We start from the raw sequence: 20,318 nt of genomic DNA, 5'->3' as shown, positions 1-20,318 counted from the left end.
ATTCAAAGCCTGCCTCAACAACTTAGGAAGGCCCTAAATAAATCAGCAAGACCCTGTCTCTAAATAAAATATTAAAAGGGGGGAGGGGGATGGGCAACGTTGGGAATGTGGCTCAAAAATCCCTGGTACCCAAAAAAGAAAAGAAATTGTTTGCCTTGGGGTACTTACAATAAACATCAATGAAAGTTTTTTCTGTGTGGGAAGTAGGAAATGGCCATTTTGTGTTTTATAAATTATTAAGCAATTAAAGATCAAGTGAATATTAAGAACATTGATAATAATTAATTACTTTTAAACTTCTTCAGGGTAATGATACCTATCTAATGCTGAACTTTGCTTAAGACAAATCCTTCCTCAGAAGGGAATATAGGGGGCTGGAGTTGTGGCTCAGCCAGCGGTAGAGTGCTTGCCTAGCACGTGCGAGGCCCTGGATTCGATCCTCAGAACCACATAAAAATAAATCAATAAAATAAAAATGTGGTGTCCAACTATAACTAAAAAATAAATATTTTTTAAAAAAGAAGGGAATACAGGTTCCAGGACTCTAAATATTTAGTTAAGTATAGTCTCAATGAGACACAGTTAAAATGATGTTAATCCTTCCAATTCATACAGCCTAGTTCAAAAGATAAATAATTTAAACCTGGCTCAGTATTTTCAATTCTGAGTGAAAATACACATAAGGTAAGTTTTCAGGCAAATCTCACATCAAAACCTACCAGATATCTGCTTTTCTGCCATAGCCTTCTCCACTGATGACTTCAGGGCTCATCCAGTATGGTGTACCTGTGACAGACTTCATTCCTGTTCCAGAGAGACAGATGGTCTGAAGCCGTTTGCTGGCCCCAAAATCACCTAGTTTGACATTGCCTGTTGAATCTCGCAGTATATTTGCGCCTAAAAATAAGAGAGAACCTCACTTCATTAATTGTACTAGCATTCTTGAATATAGTAAAAAGAACAATGGCAGAGAAGTACTTAGTGGATTTTTTCAATCTATCCAAATTGCTGCTTTTCATCTTCTGAGGCGATGATGAACTGGCATACTACCAGTTACACAGTTGGTGCTAATTAAGGATTTGCTGGGTGAACACTGAATTTTTAATCAACTGTGTTATGCTTCAGAACCTAGGAAGGTTCTCCCACTCAAAAGAACTGTGGCAGAGTGGCGGAGGTGGAGGGTGAACAAGAAGAGAAGGAGTAGGGAAAGGCTAAAGAGTGAAGCTCAGTGAAGTACCAGGAAAGCACTAGGAGGCTCTTGGCCCCTGTTTCTCTGTCATAAAGGAAGAAGAGCATGGTTGAAAATGATTTTCCCAAGAAGTCAGTTTCTCCTCAGGAACTTACTGAGGGTACTTTATAGTCACAAACTTCTAGCACTTTCATCCATTATTTAAATATTAGTTACCTGTATTTTACAGGGTTTTTTTTTTAATTTTTTAGTTGTAGTTGGACACAATACCTTTATTTCACTTATATATTTCTATGTGGTGCTGAGAATGGAACCCAGGGTCTTGCATTGCGAGGCAAGCACTCTACTACTGAGCCACAACCCTAGCCCTAAAGTTTTTCTTAATATTGGGTTTTTGCCTTAATTTTACTTTTCCATTTCTATGATCATCTTGACATTTCTAAGAAGCACTGATAGAGATTTTTGTAGAATGTCCCTCAATTTGTCTCATGTTCTTCTCATGATTAGACTGGGGTTTATGAGTTCTGTGGAAGAAGACCAGAGGTAAAGTACTAACTGAAGCCCTAGCAAGCTATTACAGGCGCATATTGTCAACATCACTGTTGATGTTACCTTTGACACTGCCTGGCTGGAGGCAGTATTTGTTGCCTTCTCCAGTGTAAGGTCACTTCCTCTATTCTATACTGTATGTACATATTCTGGTTTTTGTTTTGGCAATGGTGCTTAACCACTGAGTCACATCTCCAGTCCTTTTTTAAATTTTGAGACAAGATTTCACTAAGTTGCTTAGAGCATCGCTAAGTTGCTGAGGCCAGCTTTGAACCTGTGATCCTCCTGCCTCAGCCTCCTGAGCCACTAGGATTAGAGATGTGTCGCCACCACACCCAGCTCCACATTATAGTCATCTTTAAAAAATTCATTTGTGCAGTTTACAAAGAGAAGAGAATTGCACTCCAGGAATTCGATAAAATAATTCCTAAATTGGAATTATTCTGCAGGGAGAACTGTCCCATGTTCCCCATTGTTACGGTTTGGATGTGAGCTGTCCCCTAAAAGTTCATGTGTGAGACAATGCAAGAAGGTTCAGAAGAGAAATGATTGGGTTGTAAGAGTTTTAACCTAGTCAGTGAATTGATCCCCTGATATGGATTAACTGAGACATGGTGCCACTTATGTGATTTTGATCTTTATTGATTCTATGAATCCCCACTGTGGAGCTACTCATTTGTAGAGACCTGAATATCAGGACTGTTTTAAGGATATTGACAGTCTGTGAGAAAAGCAGGAGAACTGTTTCCCTGTGGTATTTTAGAGGCAGATACATTAATTTAAATGTTAAGTATCTTCAACATATCAATTATTTCATTCAGATTCAACAAGAATTATGCACTTAAGGTAAAAAACACATTGCTTACCTTTGATATCTCTATGGACAATCATATTACTGTGCAAATAATGGACACCCTCCAGAATCTGACGGGTATATTTCCTAGTCACATTCTCAGTAAGAGCTCCATATGCTTTTAATTGGTCCTTAATTGAGCCCTAGGATAAAAGAAAACAACAACAAAACTATGGTACGGTTTGAAATGAAAATTGCTATTAAATCTTTGTTTTTAAGAGAGTCCTAGAGTTCATGACTGGGAAGCTATAGTTGGAGAGGGCAGGAATTGTTAGTAAAGACATAATATGCCACACAATTTAACATAAAAGTCACCTACATTCCCCAACTTTAACTGTGGAAGAGTATATGCCATAGCTGAGAGAAGCTATTAAAACTATGTTTTAACTGATGCCCTCATTTCTGTGACTATGTTGGTTTTAACAACCTCCTATTCTTTGCAACTTGGTTTTTAAAGGTTCTCCAGTACATCCATCTTGCACTTTTTTTTTTTGCCTTGAGTATACTTTTGTTTTTCTTATTTGCTCATCTATGTTCTACTTGAATATTATTTATTCATTTTTTGTTCTTATTCTGTTTTTTAAAAAGTGTTTTATTACATTTGCTAACTTATTACTCAGGAGAAAGAAAGAGTATGATTAGAAATCAGAACCAATTAAATTTCTAGTTCTTACTATATATACTCAACACTCTAGTTCAAAACGTAACAGAGTATATAAAAGGGGAATATCAAACTTTTTATGTGTTTTTATAGGCCCAGGATGAGGTGTCTTTCTCCGAGTATGCTGAATCAGCCTGAGGTGAGACACAGGCATTTGAATTTTGAAAAAGCTTTCCAAGTGATTCCAATGTATACATTATGGTTACTTATCAAGACTTTTAATAAATAAAAATAAATGCTTTACAAGGGAAATTTTTTTAAAAAATAAGAAAATATGTCCTGATGTTCCTGTTTTTCCTTTAATTTTAGAAAATTATATACTCTGCCATACAAAATAGATCCTTGGATTTTACAGATTTAGTCATGTGGTGTTTCCATTCCTCATGAGTGATTCCTGCAGAGATGACAGTATGAAATTCTGCACACTCAAACTCCAAACACACATGTGAAATGTTTGCCATTCATACCTGCAATCCACTGTGGCCCATTTGTTCACAGTTGATTTACTATGTATCCACTTGTAGTGACACACAGTATTCTGTATTTATCTCAACTACAACTAAACACTCTAGACAACAGGTAGAAAAATACTTATAGGGTTATGGAGATATGATCCTCTGGGCAGCTGGACCAGTGGTCTATGGCTGCTAACAGCTCCATTAATGTTGTCTGTTTACACCTGTGTACTATAAAAAATTAACTTCTGCAGCATGTACAACTGGAACAGATTGAGAAGAACTGTACCAGCTAAAAACCTGTGTGTGTGTGTGTGTGTGTGTGTAGAAGAGGGAAAGGGAGTCGGGAGGGGAGGGTTGAGGAGAGGAAGGAGTGTGGAAAGAGAAGAGAAGCCAAAAGCTAGTTTAGGTATCTAAAAAATTTTTATGTAAAAAAGTTATGGTCCCAAGTATGAATACAGTTCTATACAAACTAAGGAATGGAAAGCTAAATTTGGGAAAACTGAAGAATGGAATGACAATTTTGACATTGTGATTCTAGGTTACAAAGGAGCCCATCATATTAAATTTAATGAGAGAAATATAGCATTTCACACACTTGGGAATTCAAGAAAGTATAGGAAATATATATAAATTCAGTTATTACCATAGTCTTGCTATATTATATGTTACATGTTTAATTCACTTAGACTATCAATAAGCTATCATTAATTTAGTAACATGCTTTTCAAATTCAAGGAATGACAACCTATGCTTTGATGGAGATAGCTGCCCTTACAAAACCAAGTGTAGCTAATGAGAAACAAGATCACTCAGCTCTCCCTTCCTGAATAGTCCTAGTTTTAGTCTTAAGGTTATACGATGATTGTCAAAATGAACACAACTACTATGTACAACTATAATACTCTGATATATATATATATAAAATAAGAAAAGATTGTGAAGGAAAAAAAATAAAGGGAAATTATATTCAATTTGAAAAATAAAAAGTTTTGAAATATTATAATATTCAATTTAAGAAATCTTTCTAAATGCATAACTATTACTTCTCATATACCAATTCAACTTAATATTTAAACAATAAGTACTTAAAATGGGTTTCATTATTTTCATTATATTCTCACAATTCAATGAAAGGAAGTTTACATTCTCAAAAAGATAATTATATAATAAATGTATAAAGATTATATATCTATACTTGTGATGTTAAATCAGTTTTAACCATTTGAATTAATCTTACCTTCAATGATGAGTTTCTATTCATATTTATTCATAATTATTTTCTATTTAACATAAATATTTATTGCACAGACAGTAAAAGAAATGTGAATAAGAAAAATCTACCATAATCACATTTTTCTAAGTTTCTTCTTTGTTCAAACAGACACATTTAAAATACTGTAATCATTATTTAAAAAGTATTTTATATTATTTTCCTCCCTTTTATTAAAATATTTCCTCAAACTTCATGATAATGATTTTCATAATTTTAACTTTTAGCATACATTCTCAAAAGAATGTCATCGTAATTTATTTCCATTGTGGTCACTAAAACCTCCCCTTTTTTCCCACTATCAAATAATACTAAAATACATATACAGAGCTTTCCCCTTCTTTCAGATTACTACTGAAGAAAAATTTCCATGAGATTATCATGCCTTCTATATATATATATATATATTTTGAGAGAGAGAGAGAATTTTTTAATATTTATTTTTCAGTTTTCGGTGGACACGACATCTTTATTTTATTTTTATGTGGTGCTCAGGATCGAACCCAGCACCCCGCACATGACAGGCTCAAGTGTTCTACCACTTGAGCCACATCCCCAGTCCTGTCTTCAATATTTTTATTGCTCTTAATATAACCCTCAATTTGCTTTTCAAAGAGGGTGTGTGTGTTTTTGCCTTAGACTTCTAGATTCAAGCAATCCTTCTGCCTTTTGAATAACTGACATGAGCACAGCTACCAAGGAAGATTTATTATACTTGCTAGGTAAGCATTCTACCACTGAGTCACATTCCCAGAACCCAAAGAGGACTTTTTAAAGTCCACTTGCACTGGAAATAAAATCTTTAAAAACAGAAATAGTAAAGATAACCACTGAGTAGCAACAGTGTCACTAGGAACAATTAGTTATTCATTATGATAAGAAAAAAGTCTATTGTTGCTCATGTTACACTAAGGTTGGTTAAGAATATTACTATCAGGTATTGATCCACACACAGTTTTACTGATCCATAAGCTCACACTGCAACCTATACCTGCTACATACAATTTTAATCAACTACCTCCATAAAAACCTATAAGTCAAACTCCTTTTTCTGGCATATGCCACCCACTAAAATTTTAGACTATACATATTTTTAAATGAATATATCAACCACCATTCTGAAAATCATATATTAAAATGTCCTCTATAGATACAAATAATAACAATCTGTGACAAAAGGTCACAAATATCATTTTATAATTCCCATTGAAATTATTGACTTTAGGATGCCTGTGAATCAGTGTTAAAAACAAGTGTGGGGCTGGGGTGTAACTCTAACTTAGCAGTAGAGTACATGCTTCAGCATGAACAAGGCCCTGGGTTTAATCTCCAGAATTTAAAAAAAAAAAAAAAAATTAGGGAAAAGTTTGGAAAGAAACTGAACATTCATATGTGCCACTGGTTTGCAGGAAAAAACAAAACTTTACAATGTAGGAATCAGGATGTCAGTCATCAAATCTAGCAATCACTCTTAGCATCTCTATGGTAAAATAACCACAAATCGAATGTCTCCTGATGGGATGCAACATAAAGTATATAGCTTCATCTATGACATATGAGCTAAGAAAGTATGAAATGGAATCTGACTTAAGAGTTTAGATCTAACCTAAAGTTCACAGGAAAAAAAGAAACAAGGACCAAATTAAACAGAATCCATGAGTGTAATTATAGAAATCTGTGAGATGAGACTGTTAAAAGAACAACTCTCCTGGTCTCACCAAATCTACATCATGTAAAAATGGACTATGATAGATAAAAAATAGAGTTCAGAGATATAATGTACAACTATGTACAACTATGATGCTAACTTATTACTCAGGAGAAAGAAAGAGTATGATTAGAAATCAGAAACAATTACATTTCTAGTTCCGGTTTGGATAAACTGGCTACAAGGATATTTTTAGGACATTTAGAGAAATATGATGGACTGCTATAATGTCTGTAACCAACCTCAAATATTTTAACATTAATGAGTTTAAAAATACAAAGATTCATGAAAAAAACAGAAAATAAAATATTAATCAGCTCTAATTTAAAACTCTTCTAAAATGTCCTTAACTAAGGTTATAATGAAAATTTTGTTTTCTTTCCTCAACTAACACTTTATTAAATAGAATGTCTACTTTTTAAAAAAAGTAGTAGCTTACCCCTGGCATATATTCCATAAATATGGAAAGTGTTTTTTCCTGGGGATCCCTCAAACAGCCATAATACTGAACAATTCGCTCATGCAGCAAGTTTTTCAACAACTGAATTTCACACTCAAGTGCATTTACTTCCTAAAAGACAAAATTCACTGTTAAGTCTTTACAATACTGTAGAAACAAAAAAAATTCTAACTTCAAGACCTATCAAGGTGATTACATTCTGAAATTTTTATTTCCCAAGGAACAAACACTTTAAAGTGGCTAATCAGTAGCTTCTTTAAAAGTCCCTCACAGTACGCTAAAGCAATACTATATCAGACTAGAAAGACAACTTAAATACTAGAAAAGAAGTATCCACAGTACAAAGTAGATAAATATAATTTATCTAATTGTTTTGCAAATCTTTTGCAAAGCTAAAGATTCTTCTGTATATTACCTTTTTAAGTAAAAATGTTTCTTATAATGTGACAAAGTAGTTTGTGCAGTGATTTTTACCTTGCTGGTCTCAGGGCTATCAGGGTCAAACTGAACTTGCTTAACAGCCAATTCTCTTCCTGTATCAACATCATAACAGAGGTAGACCCTGCCAAAGGCTCCTTGGCCAAGCAGCTTGCCCAATCTCCAGTTGGTAGGTGCTCGAGGTGCTTAAAAAAAAAAAAAAAAAGAACACTATCTTAAAAATGGGATAATTAGATGCACAAGATTGGTTAAGGACTAAATGAGTATTGTGGATAGTGCTTCCCTTCATTGAACATGCTAGGATATAAGCAAAAATCTTGAGTATCCAAATTCATTATGGTCACTATTTTTCAAATATTTTCTCTTTTAAGAATTCTAAACCCTGGGCTGGGGCTGTAGCTCAGTGGTAGAGTGCTTGCCTTGCATGCGTGAGGCACTGAGTTTGATCCTCAGCACCATATAAAAATAAATAAGTAAATACATAAAAATAAAAAAAAATTCTAAATCCAAATAAGATTCATATCTAAAACTCCTATTTTTCTAATAAGATTTTTCCCCCAATTACAAATGTTACAGCATCTTTCACTGAATCTAAGATGCCACTGATTATAAGATTCATTATTTCTAACTTTTATCAATGCAATATTTATAATTACTTTATCAGCTTCTACCTACAATGTCAAAAGCTGGAAGGAGCACTGTTTCCATCCTAACAACAAGAGTATCCTGGGTAATCTACAAAATTATAACCTTTACTGAACCTGTTGGAATGTTTTCCAGCCTGAAATTGGAGGAAAAATAAGCACCTCCAAGGAGAGATGGAACACAAGCACTGGCACACTTGTGGAGGGGCAGAAAGATCCACAATGGCAGGTAAGAAAAACTCAGTTCCACTTTTAACAAGCATGGGCTACATGAGAATACCAAACACTAGCAAGATCCTGACATAAAGTGGTTTCAGACTTTTCCATAGACAATCTCCATGCACTCATAGGAGCAAGAGACCAGAGAAAGCCTCCTTTTGTAAGTTAAGACCTGAAGAATAAAATGAGCACTGTTGTTACTCTCTTCAGCTCTTCTCCCCTAAGACGTAAAAACCTTAAACTGTTGGAAGAAAGGGAGGCAAGAAACATCACCCACAGATGAGGAGAATAAGAAAAAAAGGGTGGGGGCTTATCCCTGAGGAGGGGCTGGAAACCATCATGGAGAAAACCCATCTCTGAGAACTGCAGAACTAGAGCCTGCCTAAGACGGAATCTGCATGGGACAGCTCTCAGCCCTCTATTCTGCCTCTCCTATAATATGCTAATAAATAGCATCATGTACTGCTGAGGGAGGAGTGAGAGCACAGATAGATCTTCTCTCTCTGAAAAGGAAGGCCAAAAGCTGAGAGTGGAGCATCACCATTGAGAAAATCCCTCTAGAAAACCAATACAAGGTAATTCTAGAGGAATTTGAAGTCAGTGGTAAATAGAAATACCAGCAACCACCAAATCTAAACCCAGCTGACTAGACCAATCAATCCCCCACAGTAATTGCCTAGGCAGAATAGTTGTGTCTATTTCCAGGCATAAATTATATTTACCTCAGTCTTCATTATCTGGCATTCAGTGTAAAGTTATAAGATGCAAAAAAGCAAACCAAAAAAAAAAAATCAAAAGAGAAATCAATTAATACAAGACTTAAGCGATTTAGACAGGATATTTAAAAGTAACTACGATTACAGTGTTAAAGGTTCTAATTTAAAAAAAAAAGCTAACAACAGGCAGAGAATTTCAACAGAAATAAAAACTGAAGAAAAGAGTCAAATGAAAATGCTTGAAATTAAAAAAAAAATCCTTCAAAAGAATCATAAATAGACTCAGCAGGGCTGAGGAATGAGTCAATGAATCTGAAAACAGATCAATAAAAATTTTTCAAACTAAGAGAGAATGTGTGTAAATCCAAGTGCACAAAGATGTATAAGACACTCTCAAATAGTCTACTGCATAGGTAGTAGAATAAAGAAAAATTTAAAATGGAATAGAAGAAATATTTAAAGAGATAATATCAGAATATTTTTGAGGGAAACTGTAGTGAAAGAATATTAGTTGAGAATCTCATACCAATATATCCAGACACACCATATTCAAACTTTTGGAAACCAAAAGAAAAATCTTAAAAGCAGCTGCTAGGGGGACAGGTAACAGGGATGGGGGTGGTCGTGGTGCAGAGTTGATGTATAGAGAAGCACACTGTATACAGTATGACAAAAACAAGATTATAGCAGATTTTTCCTTACAAAGTATGTAAACAAGAAGAAAATGGAGAGATAACTTTTAAGTGCTGAAATTTTTTTTAAAAAACCAAAAATAATGCCCAGAACACTATACCCAGGAAAACAAAAATATTTCAAAATGAAAAAGACTTTTATAAACAAAAGCTGAAAAGAATTTATTACTAACAGACTTGTTTTATAAGAAAGTTTAAATGCAAATCATCTCCCTCCCTCTCCTCCTCCTTCTTTTTTTTTGGGGGGGGGATTGAACTTAGGGTTCACACAGGCTAGACAAGTATTCTACCACTAAGCTAAATCCCCAGCCCTTCTTTTATTTTGAGACATGGTTCTGCTATATTGCTCAGGCTGGCCTGGAATTTGAAATCCTCCTGCCTCAACCTCCCAAATAGTTGGGATTACAGGTGTGTGCCACCCAGCTATACGCAATTCTCTAGGAAAAAGGAATCTGACACTTGACTGCATCTTAAATCTATATAAACAAAGATTTATAGAAATAGATAAACAGATGGTATATATATATATATATATATATATATATATATATATATATATATAAAGGATATTAAGGATATTCTTTTATTTTTTATCACTTTAAATACAGCTGTCTAAAGCAAAGAAAAAAACAACATAGTGTGGGGTTATAGACATAAAAACTAAAGTATGACAACACTAGCATAATAGGGAGAAATTCATAGCATACAATTTTTACTGCAATAAATATCTTTAAGAATGAATCTTTGATAAAGTCCAAATACTTTAAAATCTAGCCTTAGTTACCACTATAATCCATTCCTATGATTTAAGTAAGCTATCTCCCACATTAGCAAATATGAATTACTCTCAATTTTCAAATTGTCATGGCCTCTTAATACATGTCACTTCATTAACTAGTGAATTTCTACTCAGGTCTTAGATCTACATTAAATGCAATACTATATTTATTTCTCTATATACCATTTATCCCATTAGACTATATCTTAGAGATCATGTTTGAAATCTCAGTTTTAGGAATTTGACAAGGATACATGGAATGACACAGATGACAAATTGAATAGCTGATAACATTTTTTTCTAATAAAAATGAAGGACAGAATTAACAAGAGTAATCAGCAATAATACCATTATTACACCAGACATTCTGGCCATTTTTAGAAACTCCCATTATGATCTCTTTTTTTTTTAAGCACAAAATGCAAGTATGATCTCTTTTGAAAAGTCTTGTCTTACCATGAATACTCATTTGGTATTTATTCCTGTTAATATTATAAAATTCTGCAAGGTTCTGCTATACATTTCACTATGACAATTTTTGTTACTTACAACGGCTGGGTGGGCTGATGTCCATTACAGTCAAAGTAGGATTGTCTATGTCACTTCCCCTTCTTCTTATTCGACTATCATCATACTCTGGGGTAAAGATGCTGCTTCCACTACTAGTACTTAAGGAGTGATCAGTAGGACTGAAACTCACAGGAGATCTGAAGCTGGTCCCCTGGGTTCTTCTAGCTCTTGGAAAAGTTTTTCGACCTACAAAATGAAAACAAAATTAACTTATTCCTTTCGTTAATATGATTTAGTTTTAAAGTATTTAAAATTTATATGGTAGGAAACAGACATTTTTCTGGTAACTAGGCTAAAGAACTGAAATGGCAATAATTGTGGGGTTAAAAAAAAACTAGGATCTAAACATAAATTCAAATAGTAACTTATGTACATACATGCACACACACAAAATAAACTACAAAATAGAAGCCCTTCATTTTTGGATAAAAAAATAATTTATTCTCATTTCCAATGATTTTAAAATACAAAACAAAAACTAAAAAGTTTATAGGTAGTTTTTCCCCTAAAATGGACAATACATGTATGAATTTTATCATCAAGGAATAATTTTCTAATTAATCATTTTATAATTATTCCTTTTCCCCCATATTTTATTATATATTATAATTCTATATTTTAAATTGTGGAATTTGTCAAATTACTCCTTTTAAAAGAAAGAAAGATAAGTATTATTACATTTTAGAAACAATACTAAAATGTAACTACAGTTTTAGTTATGACCCAATTTCCTTAAAAAGGCTTTTTTTAAAACCAGAAAACTGATTCAAAAACAATTTTTATATTACAAAAATGAAATTTTTCCTAACATTTTCTATTTACTTTTATATCTGAGATTTTTCCAAAGTGTTATGATCTAACTGCCAGAAACTTACCATCATTATATTCTTGATGATGATATGAAACATGATACCTTCTTGGATATGTTCCTCCTTTTCCATACTTCTCAAAGATAGGGTTATCATAGTCTGTGAAGACATAAGAAAGCTACATCACAAAAAAGTCAAGTGTTTCTAATGATGAAAAGTATACGGACAAAATTTTTGATTTTTCAAAAATCTTCCCTCTCTCCTCCCCCGCTAAAACATTACTGTAACATAAATATTTAAATATTTAGAATTCATATAGTCTAACCTGAAAACTCCTGATGATTATCTGGGTAGCTCTGTGCCCTGGGCATTCGTGATTTTGGATAGCTTTCTCTATAAACAGAAAATGTCACATTAAATTAAATATTAAAATAAAATGTAAAAAATATTTAAGCCATATCTGTGTGTTTGTGGGTCTTTACAAACACTTATTTGATACATATAGGAAAAATGTATATTGCATACGGCTTTTAAAATTAACCTATATAGTGGTAAGAATGATGCATTTTGGAATCATAGTTATCTAGAAACACCTATCAGGCCAAGCTCTGTATAACCAAGATCATTTTTGCATCTGTATAAAAGAAATAATTTCAAACTCGTCAAATACACACACACACACACACACACATATGTAAGCATTCAGGAGAGTACATTCCAAATAGTATTCACTATATAGTTTTCTAATTACTACTTCCCTAACTTTCGTAAATGTCTATCTTCAGGCAGACACTGACACAGACAAGAGTTTCATGTAGATAGACAATTGATCCCTAAAACCAAATAAAAAAATTCATAAAGCAATTCTAGGGATTAAATAAGTGAAGATTTTAATACTGACTGTGTGATACAGTATGACTACCAAGAACAATGTCCAATTACAATCAGAAGAGTGCACATTTATAACAAAAAATTCACAGTTGCTACTTGATCCTGCTCACATCCCTGTATTACACAAAAAGTATTTGAATTTTTAAAATGTCAACCAACATACTAAGCCACAATTACAAAGAATTTAAGTTATTTCTGGTGCCAGGATGAACATAATCCTAACAGGGAAGCAACTCAAGAAATCTCCAAAACCAAATATATTAAATTTGGTGAAGATGTGGAGAAAAAGGTACGCTCATACATTGCTGGTAGGACTGCAAATTACTGCAGCCAATATGGAAAGCAATATGGAGATTACTTGGAAGGACTGCAAATTACTGCAGCCAATATGGAAAGCAGTATGGAGATTACTTGGAAATCTGGGAATGGAACCACCATTTGACTCAACTATCCCTCTTCTCGGTCTATACCCAAAGGACTTAAAAACAGCATACTACAGGGACATAGCCACATCAATATTTATAGCAGCACAATTCACAATAGCTGAACTGTGGAGCCAACCTAGATGCCCTTCAGTGGATGAATGGATTTAAAAAATGAGGCATATAAACACAATTGAATTTGACTCAGCATTAAAAGAGAGTAAAATCATGGCATTTGCAAGTAAATGGATGAGGCTGGAGAAGATAATGCTAAGTGAAGTTAGCCAATCCCCAGAAAACAAATGCCAAATGTTTTCTCTGATATAAGGAGGCTGACTCAGAGTGGGGTAGGGAGGAGGAGTAAGGGAGGATTAGATGAATTCTAGATAGGAAAGGGAGGATTAGATGAATTCTAGATAGGAAAGAGGGGTGGTAGGGAAAGAAGGGGGCAGGGGATTAGCAAGGATGGTGGAATGTGATGGACATCATTATTCAAAGTACATGTATGAAAACTTGAATTGGGGGTCAACATACTTTATATACAAACAGAGATATGGAAAATTGTGGTATATATGTGTAATAAGAATTGTAATGCAAAAAAAAGTACACGTATAAAGGCATGAATTGGCGTGAACATACTCTATATACAAAGATATGAAAAACTGTGCTCTATATGTGTAATAAGAATTGTAATGCATTCTGATGTCATGTATTTAAAAAATAAAATCAATTAAAAAAATATGATGTTTCATAAGTACAGTTTTTAAAAATAAGCACACATAAATTCTAAGTTTGCATTTGGCTTCAAACACATCTTTGGCAAGCAGAAACACTTAAAACAGTATCATCAGATATCATTTTAGCCAATAACACTGAGTTCCATGAGGTTAAGGGATTTATCTGCACTATGAAGAATTTCATTCACCATCAGTAAGAACAAATATCAATTAACTATATTCCCATAAATGTAGTACAAAGAGTTATTGATAATTCTACATGCTGTATATATGTGTATATTACTCATATGTATTAAAAAACAAAACTACAATTGACATTACCCATCCAAAGGACTATCAAGTGATGGACAACTTCCTGAGCCAGAATTTTCAGGGCTGCTTAAAGATAATGGATCCAGCATCTAGGAAAATAAAGAGTTCCATCATGATTCAATCTGATAAAACCAAAAGTCTTTAAAAAATGTTTTATTGAGATAAAACTAACTCATTTAAAGGGCATAATTCTATGGCTCTTGATATACGGACAGCTGTGCAACCCTTACCACAATTTTTGAACACTTTCATTACCTTCAAAAGAAACCATACCCAATAGCAGTCACTCTCCGGAGTTATTCATTTCTAAATGTCTTGCACAGGTAGGCTTACTTCAAAGTTCCCTAATAGTCCTTTAAAATAATTAAAGCTAAAATGTTTCATATAATTTTACTTACTGAAAACTGAATGATGGCCCCACCCTAATTGAGACTAATTACACAGTGACTACTACTGCAGTAGTGTGATCATCCAATGTTAAGGAAATAATAGCAACTCTATAAAAACATTTTAATACTGAATTATTTTTGAAAAGTTATGAAAAGTTCACAAACCTCAGTTTCATAAAGTTAAATATTTGTAATTTTGTTCTTTCAAGTGTTAATATAAAAAATCTGAATGCTAGTTATCCCTGTGATTAAAAACAAATGCATTCATTCATTCATTTATGGGTAAGCAATATTAAGAAAGGTAGCCTTTCAGCAGTTTTCTGTATACTTCAATACATAAAGGCACATACAAGTTAATGTGCAGTTTCCTGTTTTTTTAAATGATTTTGTTCACTTAAGAAAGATACAGGATTGGAGAAGAGAAAATACACACACACACAACACACACACACACTCAGATACTTGCCAAATCACACTGACTTTTACCAATATCCCTTTAAATAAAATGAAAAATAACATCTGACTTCAGCTTACTTGGTCCATGCTCTCTGGAATGAATTCTCCTTCACTGTTGATACTAGTGAATGACCCATTCCGGGCTACCTGGTGTAATTCATCTGGAATGTATCCTGGGGGAGGAGAGCTTCTATCTCTATTAGTGGGACCTGAAAGGAAGAAAATTATGTGATTTATAAATATCAGAAAGAAAAAAATTGGAGTATAACTAAATAGGCTAATTGGGCATATGCCTGTAACCTTGACAACTTGGGAGGCTGAGGCAAGAGGATCACAAGTTTAAGGCCAGCCTTAGCAACTTAGTGAGACCCCCATCTCAAAAAATTAAGAGTTGAAGATATAGCTCAGTGGCAAAGTATCCCTGGGTTCAATTCCCAGTACCAAAAAATACTAAATAGTCTGTATTTCTGAACTATATCAAAATAATTTAAGCAAATTAAACCCAGTGTTTATTAACATTTATCAGAACATTCATGTTTGTAAAACTTCAGATATTCTTACAACCATTCTAAACTCCCACCCTACTTTAATTATTAACTTCACTGTGATATCCATTTATACTTATCAGGTGCTCTTCTGACTGTTGACAACTACATTATATTTGATGATATATCATAGAATTTTTTTTCACAGGATCTTTATTTTACATTTATGTAGTGCTGAGGATCAAACTCAGTGCCTCAAGCATGCTAGGTGAGCACTCTACCACTGAGCCATAACCCCAGCCAGATGGAATTTTAGATAAATACCACCACTTTTGAATTTATTGCAGATAATTCATATTTGTAAACTTTTTACATAACTTGTAGAAAGCATCATAATGTAGTGAAAGCATGGAGTCAGACCTTAGTTTAATCTTGGTTCAAGTTATTTACCAGCTGAGTGTCATTGGGAAAGTTACAAGATCATCACCTATTCCTAGTTTGTAAACATGGGACTAATTCTCCTTTTTGCAAAAATGTTGTGGTGATAAAATAATTCATGACAAATGAATTCTATCCACATTTGTCTCCATGATATTCTTTCCATTCCTCTTATCTTTAGATACCTTAAGTGAGATTACTTCTTAAGTCATTTAGTCCCTATTAGGGTATTTTAAATTTGGAATCCTGGACTATATTTCTGGGCACGTAAAATTAAGTCTGTGTGGCAAACCATATTCCTGGAATTTAAATTTCTTTGTAGTTTAGAAAAATGGAGAAATCTGGCTTCCATTTAAGATAGTCCTTTAATTAATCACAATTCTTATCAGATAAAAATCCATCTTATTTTAATGTGGTTCTTTGGAAATAATGCTATGTTTATGAATATAATTTCTCCCTCACCTTATAATTTTTTGAAATTAAACTAGCAAAAAAGCTTTATCTTTGTGTAAACAGGTCATTTTAAGTATATGCCAGCACTTGTTAGTGAGAAAGAGAGCAAGATAATTACCAAATTCACACTTATCTGTAAAATGTTTAGGGGCTCAATCTGAGTCAGGGTTGATTGAGGCTCTGTTAACTAATAGCCAAAGGAACAAATTGAACCCTAATATTTTTATTCTTCCACATACCACTGGTTATAAAAGACTGATATATTCTACTACTAAAAGGAAATAGGGAGAAAAGAGACTATGAAAATTCCTCTTTTTTAGGGGGTAGGTACTGGGGACTGAACTCAGGGGCACTTAGCCATGGAGCCACATCCTGAGCCCTATTTTGTATTTTATTTAGAGACAGGGTCTCAGTGAATTGCTTAGTGCCTCGCTTTTGCTGAAGTAGGCTTTGAACTCCGGATTCTCCTGCCTCAGTCTCCCAAGCTACTGGGATTACAGGTGTGTGCCACTGCACCCAGCACTCCATCTCCTTTCTTGGTAGCCCATTTTTCTTAACCTCTGTTAGTAATGGGCATGCTAATGCACTATTGGTAATTCTAGTCAATTTCTGATTTTTTTTTCCCCTTAATGCCAGCACTAAGGTCAAACAACAAAAATATTTATTGGTAGAATAAGACAGAGGTATTCAGTACAATTTTAATCTAAAAGGAATTTAAAACATCAGCTTAATGCATCAAATTCCATTGTATATATATGTCACATTTTTTTTAATCCATTTATCTACTGAAGGGAATCTAGGTTGGTTCCCACAGTTTAGTTATTATGAATTGTGCTGCTATAAACATTGATGTGGCTGTGTCCCTGTAGTATGCTGTTTTTAAGTCCTTTGGGTATAGACCGAGGAGAGGGATAGCTGGGTCAAATGGTGGCTCCATTCCCAATTTTCCAAAGAATCTCCATACTGTTTTCCGTATTAGCTGCACCAATTTGCAGTCCCACCAGCAATGTATAAGTGTGCCTTTTTCCCATATCCTTGTCAACACTTATTGTTTGTCTTCATAATAGCTGCCATTCTGGCTGGAGTGAGATGATACCTTAGAGTAGTTTTAATTTGCATTTCTCTAATTGCTAGAGATGATGAGCATTTTTTCATATATTTATTGATTGATTGTATATCCTCTTCTAAGAAGTGTCTGTTCAGGTCCTTGGCCCATTTATTGATTGGGTTATTTGTTTCATTTGGTGCTTAGCTTTCTGAGTTCTTTATATACCCTAGAGATTAGTGCTCTACATGATGTGTGAGGGGTAAAGATTTGCTGTCTATTTTCACCTCACTGATTGTTTCTTTTGCTGAGAAGAAACTTTTTAGTTTGAGTCCATCCCACTTATTGATTCTTAGTTTTAATTCTTATGCTATGGGAGTCTTATTAAGGAAGTTGGGGCCTAATCCCACATGATGAAGATTAGGGACTACTTTTTCTTCTATTAAACACAGAGTTTCTGGTTTAATTCCTAGGTCTTGATCCACTTTGAGTTAAGTTTTGTGCATGGTGAGAGATAGGGGTTTAATTTCATTTTGTTGCATATGGATTTCCAGTTTTCCCAGCACCATTTGTTGAATAGGCTATCTTTTCTCCAATGTATGTTTTTGGTGCCTTTGTCTAATATAAGATAATTGTAATTGTGTGGGTCAGTCTCTTGTGTCCTCAATTCTGTACTACTGGTCTACCAGTCTGTTTTGGTGCCAATATCATGCTGTTTTTGTTACTATTGCTCTGCAGTATAGTTTAATGTCTGGTATAGTGACGCCACCTGCTTCACTCTTCCTGCTAAGGATTGCTTTAGCTATTCTGGGTCTCTTATTTTTCCAGATGAATTTCATGAATGTGTTTTCTATTTCTATGAGAAATGCCATTGGGATTTTGATCAGAATTGCATTAAATCTGCATAGTGCTTTTGGTAGTATGGTAATTTTGATAATATTAATTCTGCCTATCCAAGGGCAAGGTAGATCTTTCCATCTTCTAAGGTTTTCTTTGATTTCTTTCTTTAGGGTTCTCTAGTTTTCATTGTATAGATCTTTCACATCTTTAATGAAAGAGGTATCCCAAGTATTTTTTTTTTTTTGAGGCTATTGTAAATGGGGTATCCTAATCAAATCTTTTGCTTTGTCCCACTCTTCTGTTTCCTCCCTATTTGTCCTTTTGTCCTCGTCTACTTTTGCCCTTCAAATACATAATCTCATGCTATCCTTAATGACCACATATCAGTAGTTTTGAATAATGAAATGCTTTTATCTTTTTTTAAAAAATGCACATTATCAACACTTTGTACAAACTGAAGACAACACATAGAACTGAAGAGTTAAGAGCACACCTGCCACCAGGCTTGGTGGTACATGCCTGTAATCCCAGCAGCTCAGGAGGCTAAGGCAAGAGAATGGTGAGTCCAATGCTGGCCTCAGCAACTTAGTGAGGTACTTAGCAACTCAGTAAGACACTATCTTTAAATAAAAAAAAAAGCACTGGGGGTGTGGCTCAGTGGTTAAGTGCCCCTGGGTTCAAACCCCAGTACCAAAAAGAAAAAACACATCTGAGGGCTGTTTAAACTAAACAGTTTGTCCATTGCAGAGATATCATTAGACCATGGAAACATGAAGATTTAAACACATATATTAAATTATGTAGAGACATTAATGAACAAGAGCAAGTTTCCCTGCCCTTTCAGACCACGGAGCTGCTCATTGGGGGACTTTTTTGGCTCCGCCCACGTGACCCAGCCAATCGGCCTCAAGAGCAGGAGGATTGTGGGAGGTGGAGAGAAGCTTGTGTGGGAGAGAGAGGCTTGTGGAAAGCCGGTGGTGGCAGTTGAGGCTCAGAGGGTTTTTCCTGAGAGGCTGTTTTGTTTGGCGTGTGTGGTTCTAAAAATAAAGTTAGTTTTCTTTTGACAAGTGGCTCCTGATTGTGCCCAGCCAGACTGCGGCATTTGGTGGCCCGTATGGGGAGCGACTGAGGGTAAGTGAAACTGCTCGCCCCTGAGGGCAGGGCGAGAGGATGGGTAGCCATTTTAAGATTCCTCTTTTATTTTGCTTCACTTTTGTTTTAAGTTGCCTGTCCCCGGAGATGAGTGAGACGGAAGAAAAACCGCTCACATCTGAGGAAAAACTATTTACGTCTGAGGAACAGATAGGGAGAAAGGACGGATGCACATGTCAGGAGGATAGAAAGGCTATAATGACTTTTTGTTGTTCCCTTTTTATTTCATTCTGTCTCAGTTTTGTTTGGCGTCATCTTGTTGGGTTGTATTATAGTAGAAATAAGGGATCAGAAATTAGTAAAAAAACAAACTGAAAGAGTGTTAAGTAAATTGTTAGAGGAAGGAGGCATCTCAGTAAAATCAAGAACAATCAGGGCATACGTTGATACAATACAAAAATGTAGCCCATGGCTTTTTAAGGAGGAGTTGTTAAATATATCACAATGGAACCATCATGGTGAAGATTTAAAAAGAATAGAAAAGAAAAGCCCAGGGACTCTGCCAGTTGGCACATTGCCATTGTGGACGTTCATATCTTGTTTGCTTAGTCCAAAGCCTTCAGTTCAGACAATGGTAGAGGAAGGAGAAGACATAATGATTCAAGTAAAAGAGAAGGTCTCTCAAGTTAGACAGAGGAAAAGATTCAAGTAAAAGAGGCCTCTCAAGCTAGTCAGACAGAGAAA

At 34.5% G+C, this 20,318-nt stretch overlaps 1 protein-coding gene across 2 annotated transcripts in view; it reads right to left on the bottom strand.

Moving 5' to 3' along the window:
• Map3k2 (mitogen-activated protein kinase kinase kinase 2) overlaps window positions 1-20,318 on the bottom strand; it is an 80,794-nt gene that overhangs the window by 9,453 nt on the left and 51,023 nt on the right. For both annotated transcript variants that reach the window (XM_027936779.2, XM_071619261.1), the window contains 9 exons: window positions 15,300-15,430; window positions 14,386-14,465; window positions 12,340-12,407; window positions 12,081-12,173; window positions 11,185-11,391; window positions 7,623-7,771; window positions 7,128-7,259; window positions 2,605-2,734; window positions 720-897 (listed from right to left, as the gene is read on the bottom strand). In XM_027936779.2, coding sequence (XP_027792580.1) covers window positions 720-897; window positions 2,605-2,734; window positions 7,128-7,259; window positions 7,623-7,771; window positions 11,185-11,391; window positions 12,081-12,173; window positions 12,340-12,407; window positions 14,386-14,465; window positions 15,300-15,430 — 1,168 coding nt within the window. The remainder of the gene's footprint in view (window positions 1-719; window positions 898-2,604; window positions 2,735-7,127; window positions 7,260-7,622; window positions 7,772-11,184; window positions 11,392-12,080; window positions 12,174-12,339; window positions 12,408-14,385; window positions 14,466-15,299; window positions 15,431-20,318) is intronic.

Source organism: Marmota flaviventris, chromosome 11, assembly GCF_047511675.1.
Source record: "Marmota flaviventris isolate mMarFla1 chromosome 11, mMarFla1.hap1, whole genome shotgun sequence".
NCBI classification, from domain to species: domain Eukaryota; kingdom Metazoa; phylum Chordata; class Mammalia; order Rodentia; family Sciuridae; genus Marmota; species Marmota flaviventris.
Note: the sequence above shows the minus strand (reverse complement) of the source record. Positions and strands in the feature narration are given on the sequence as shown.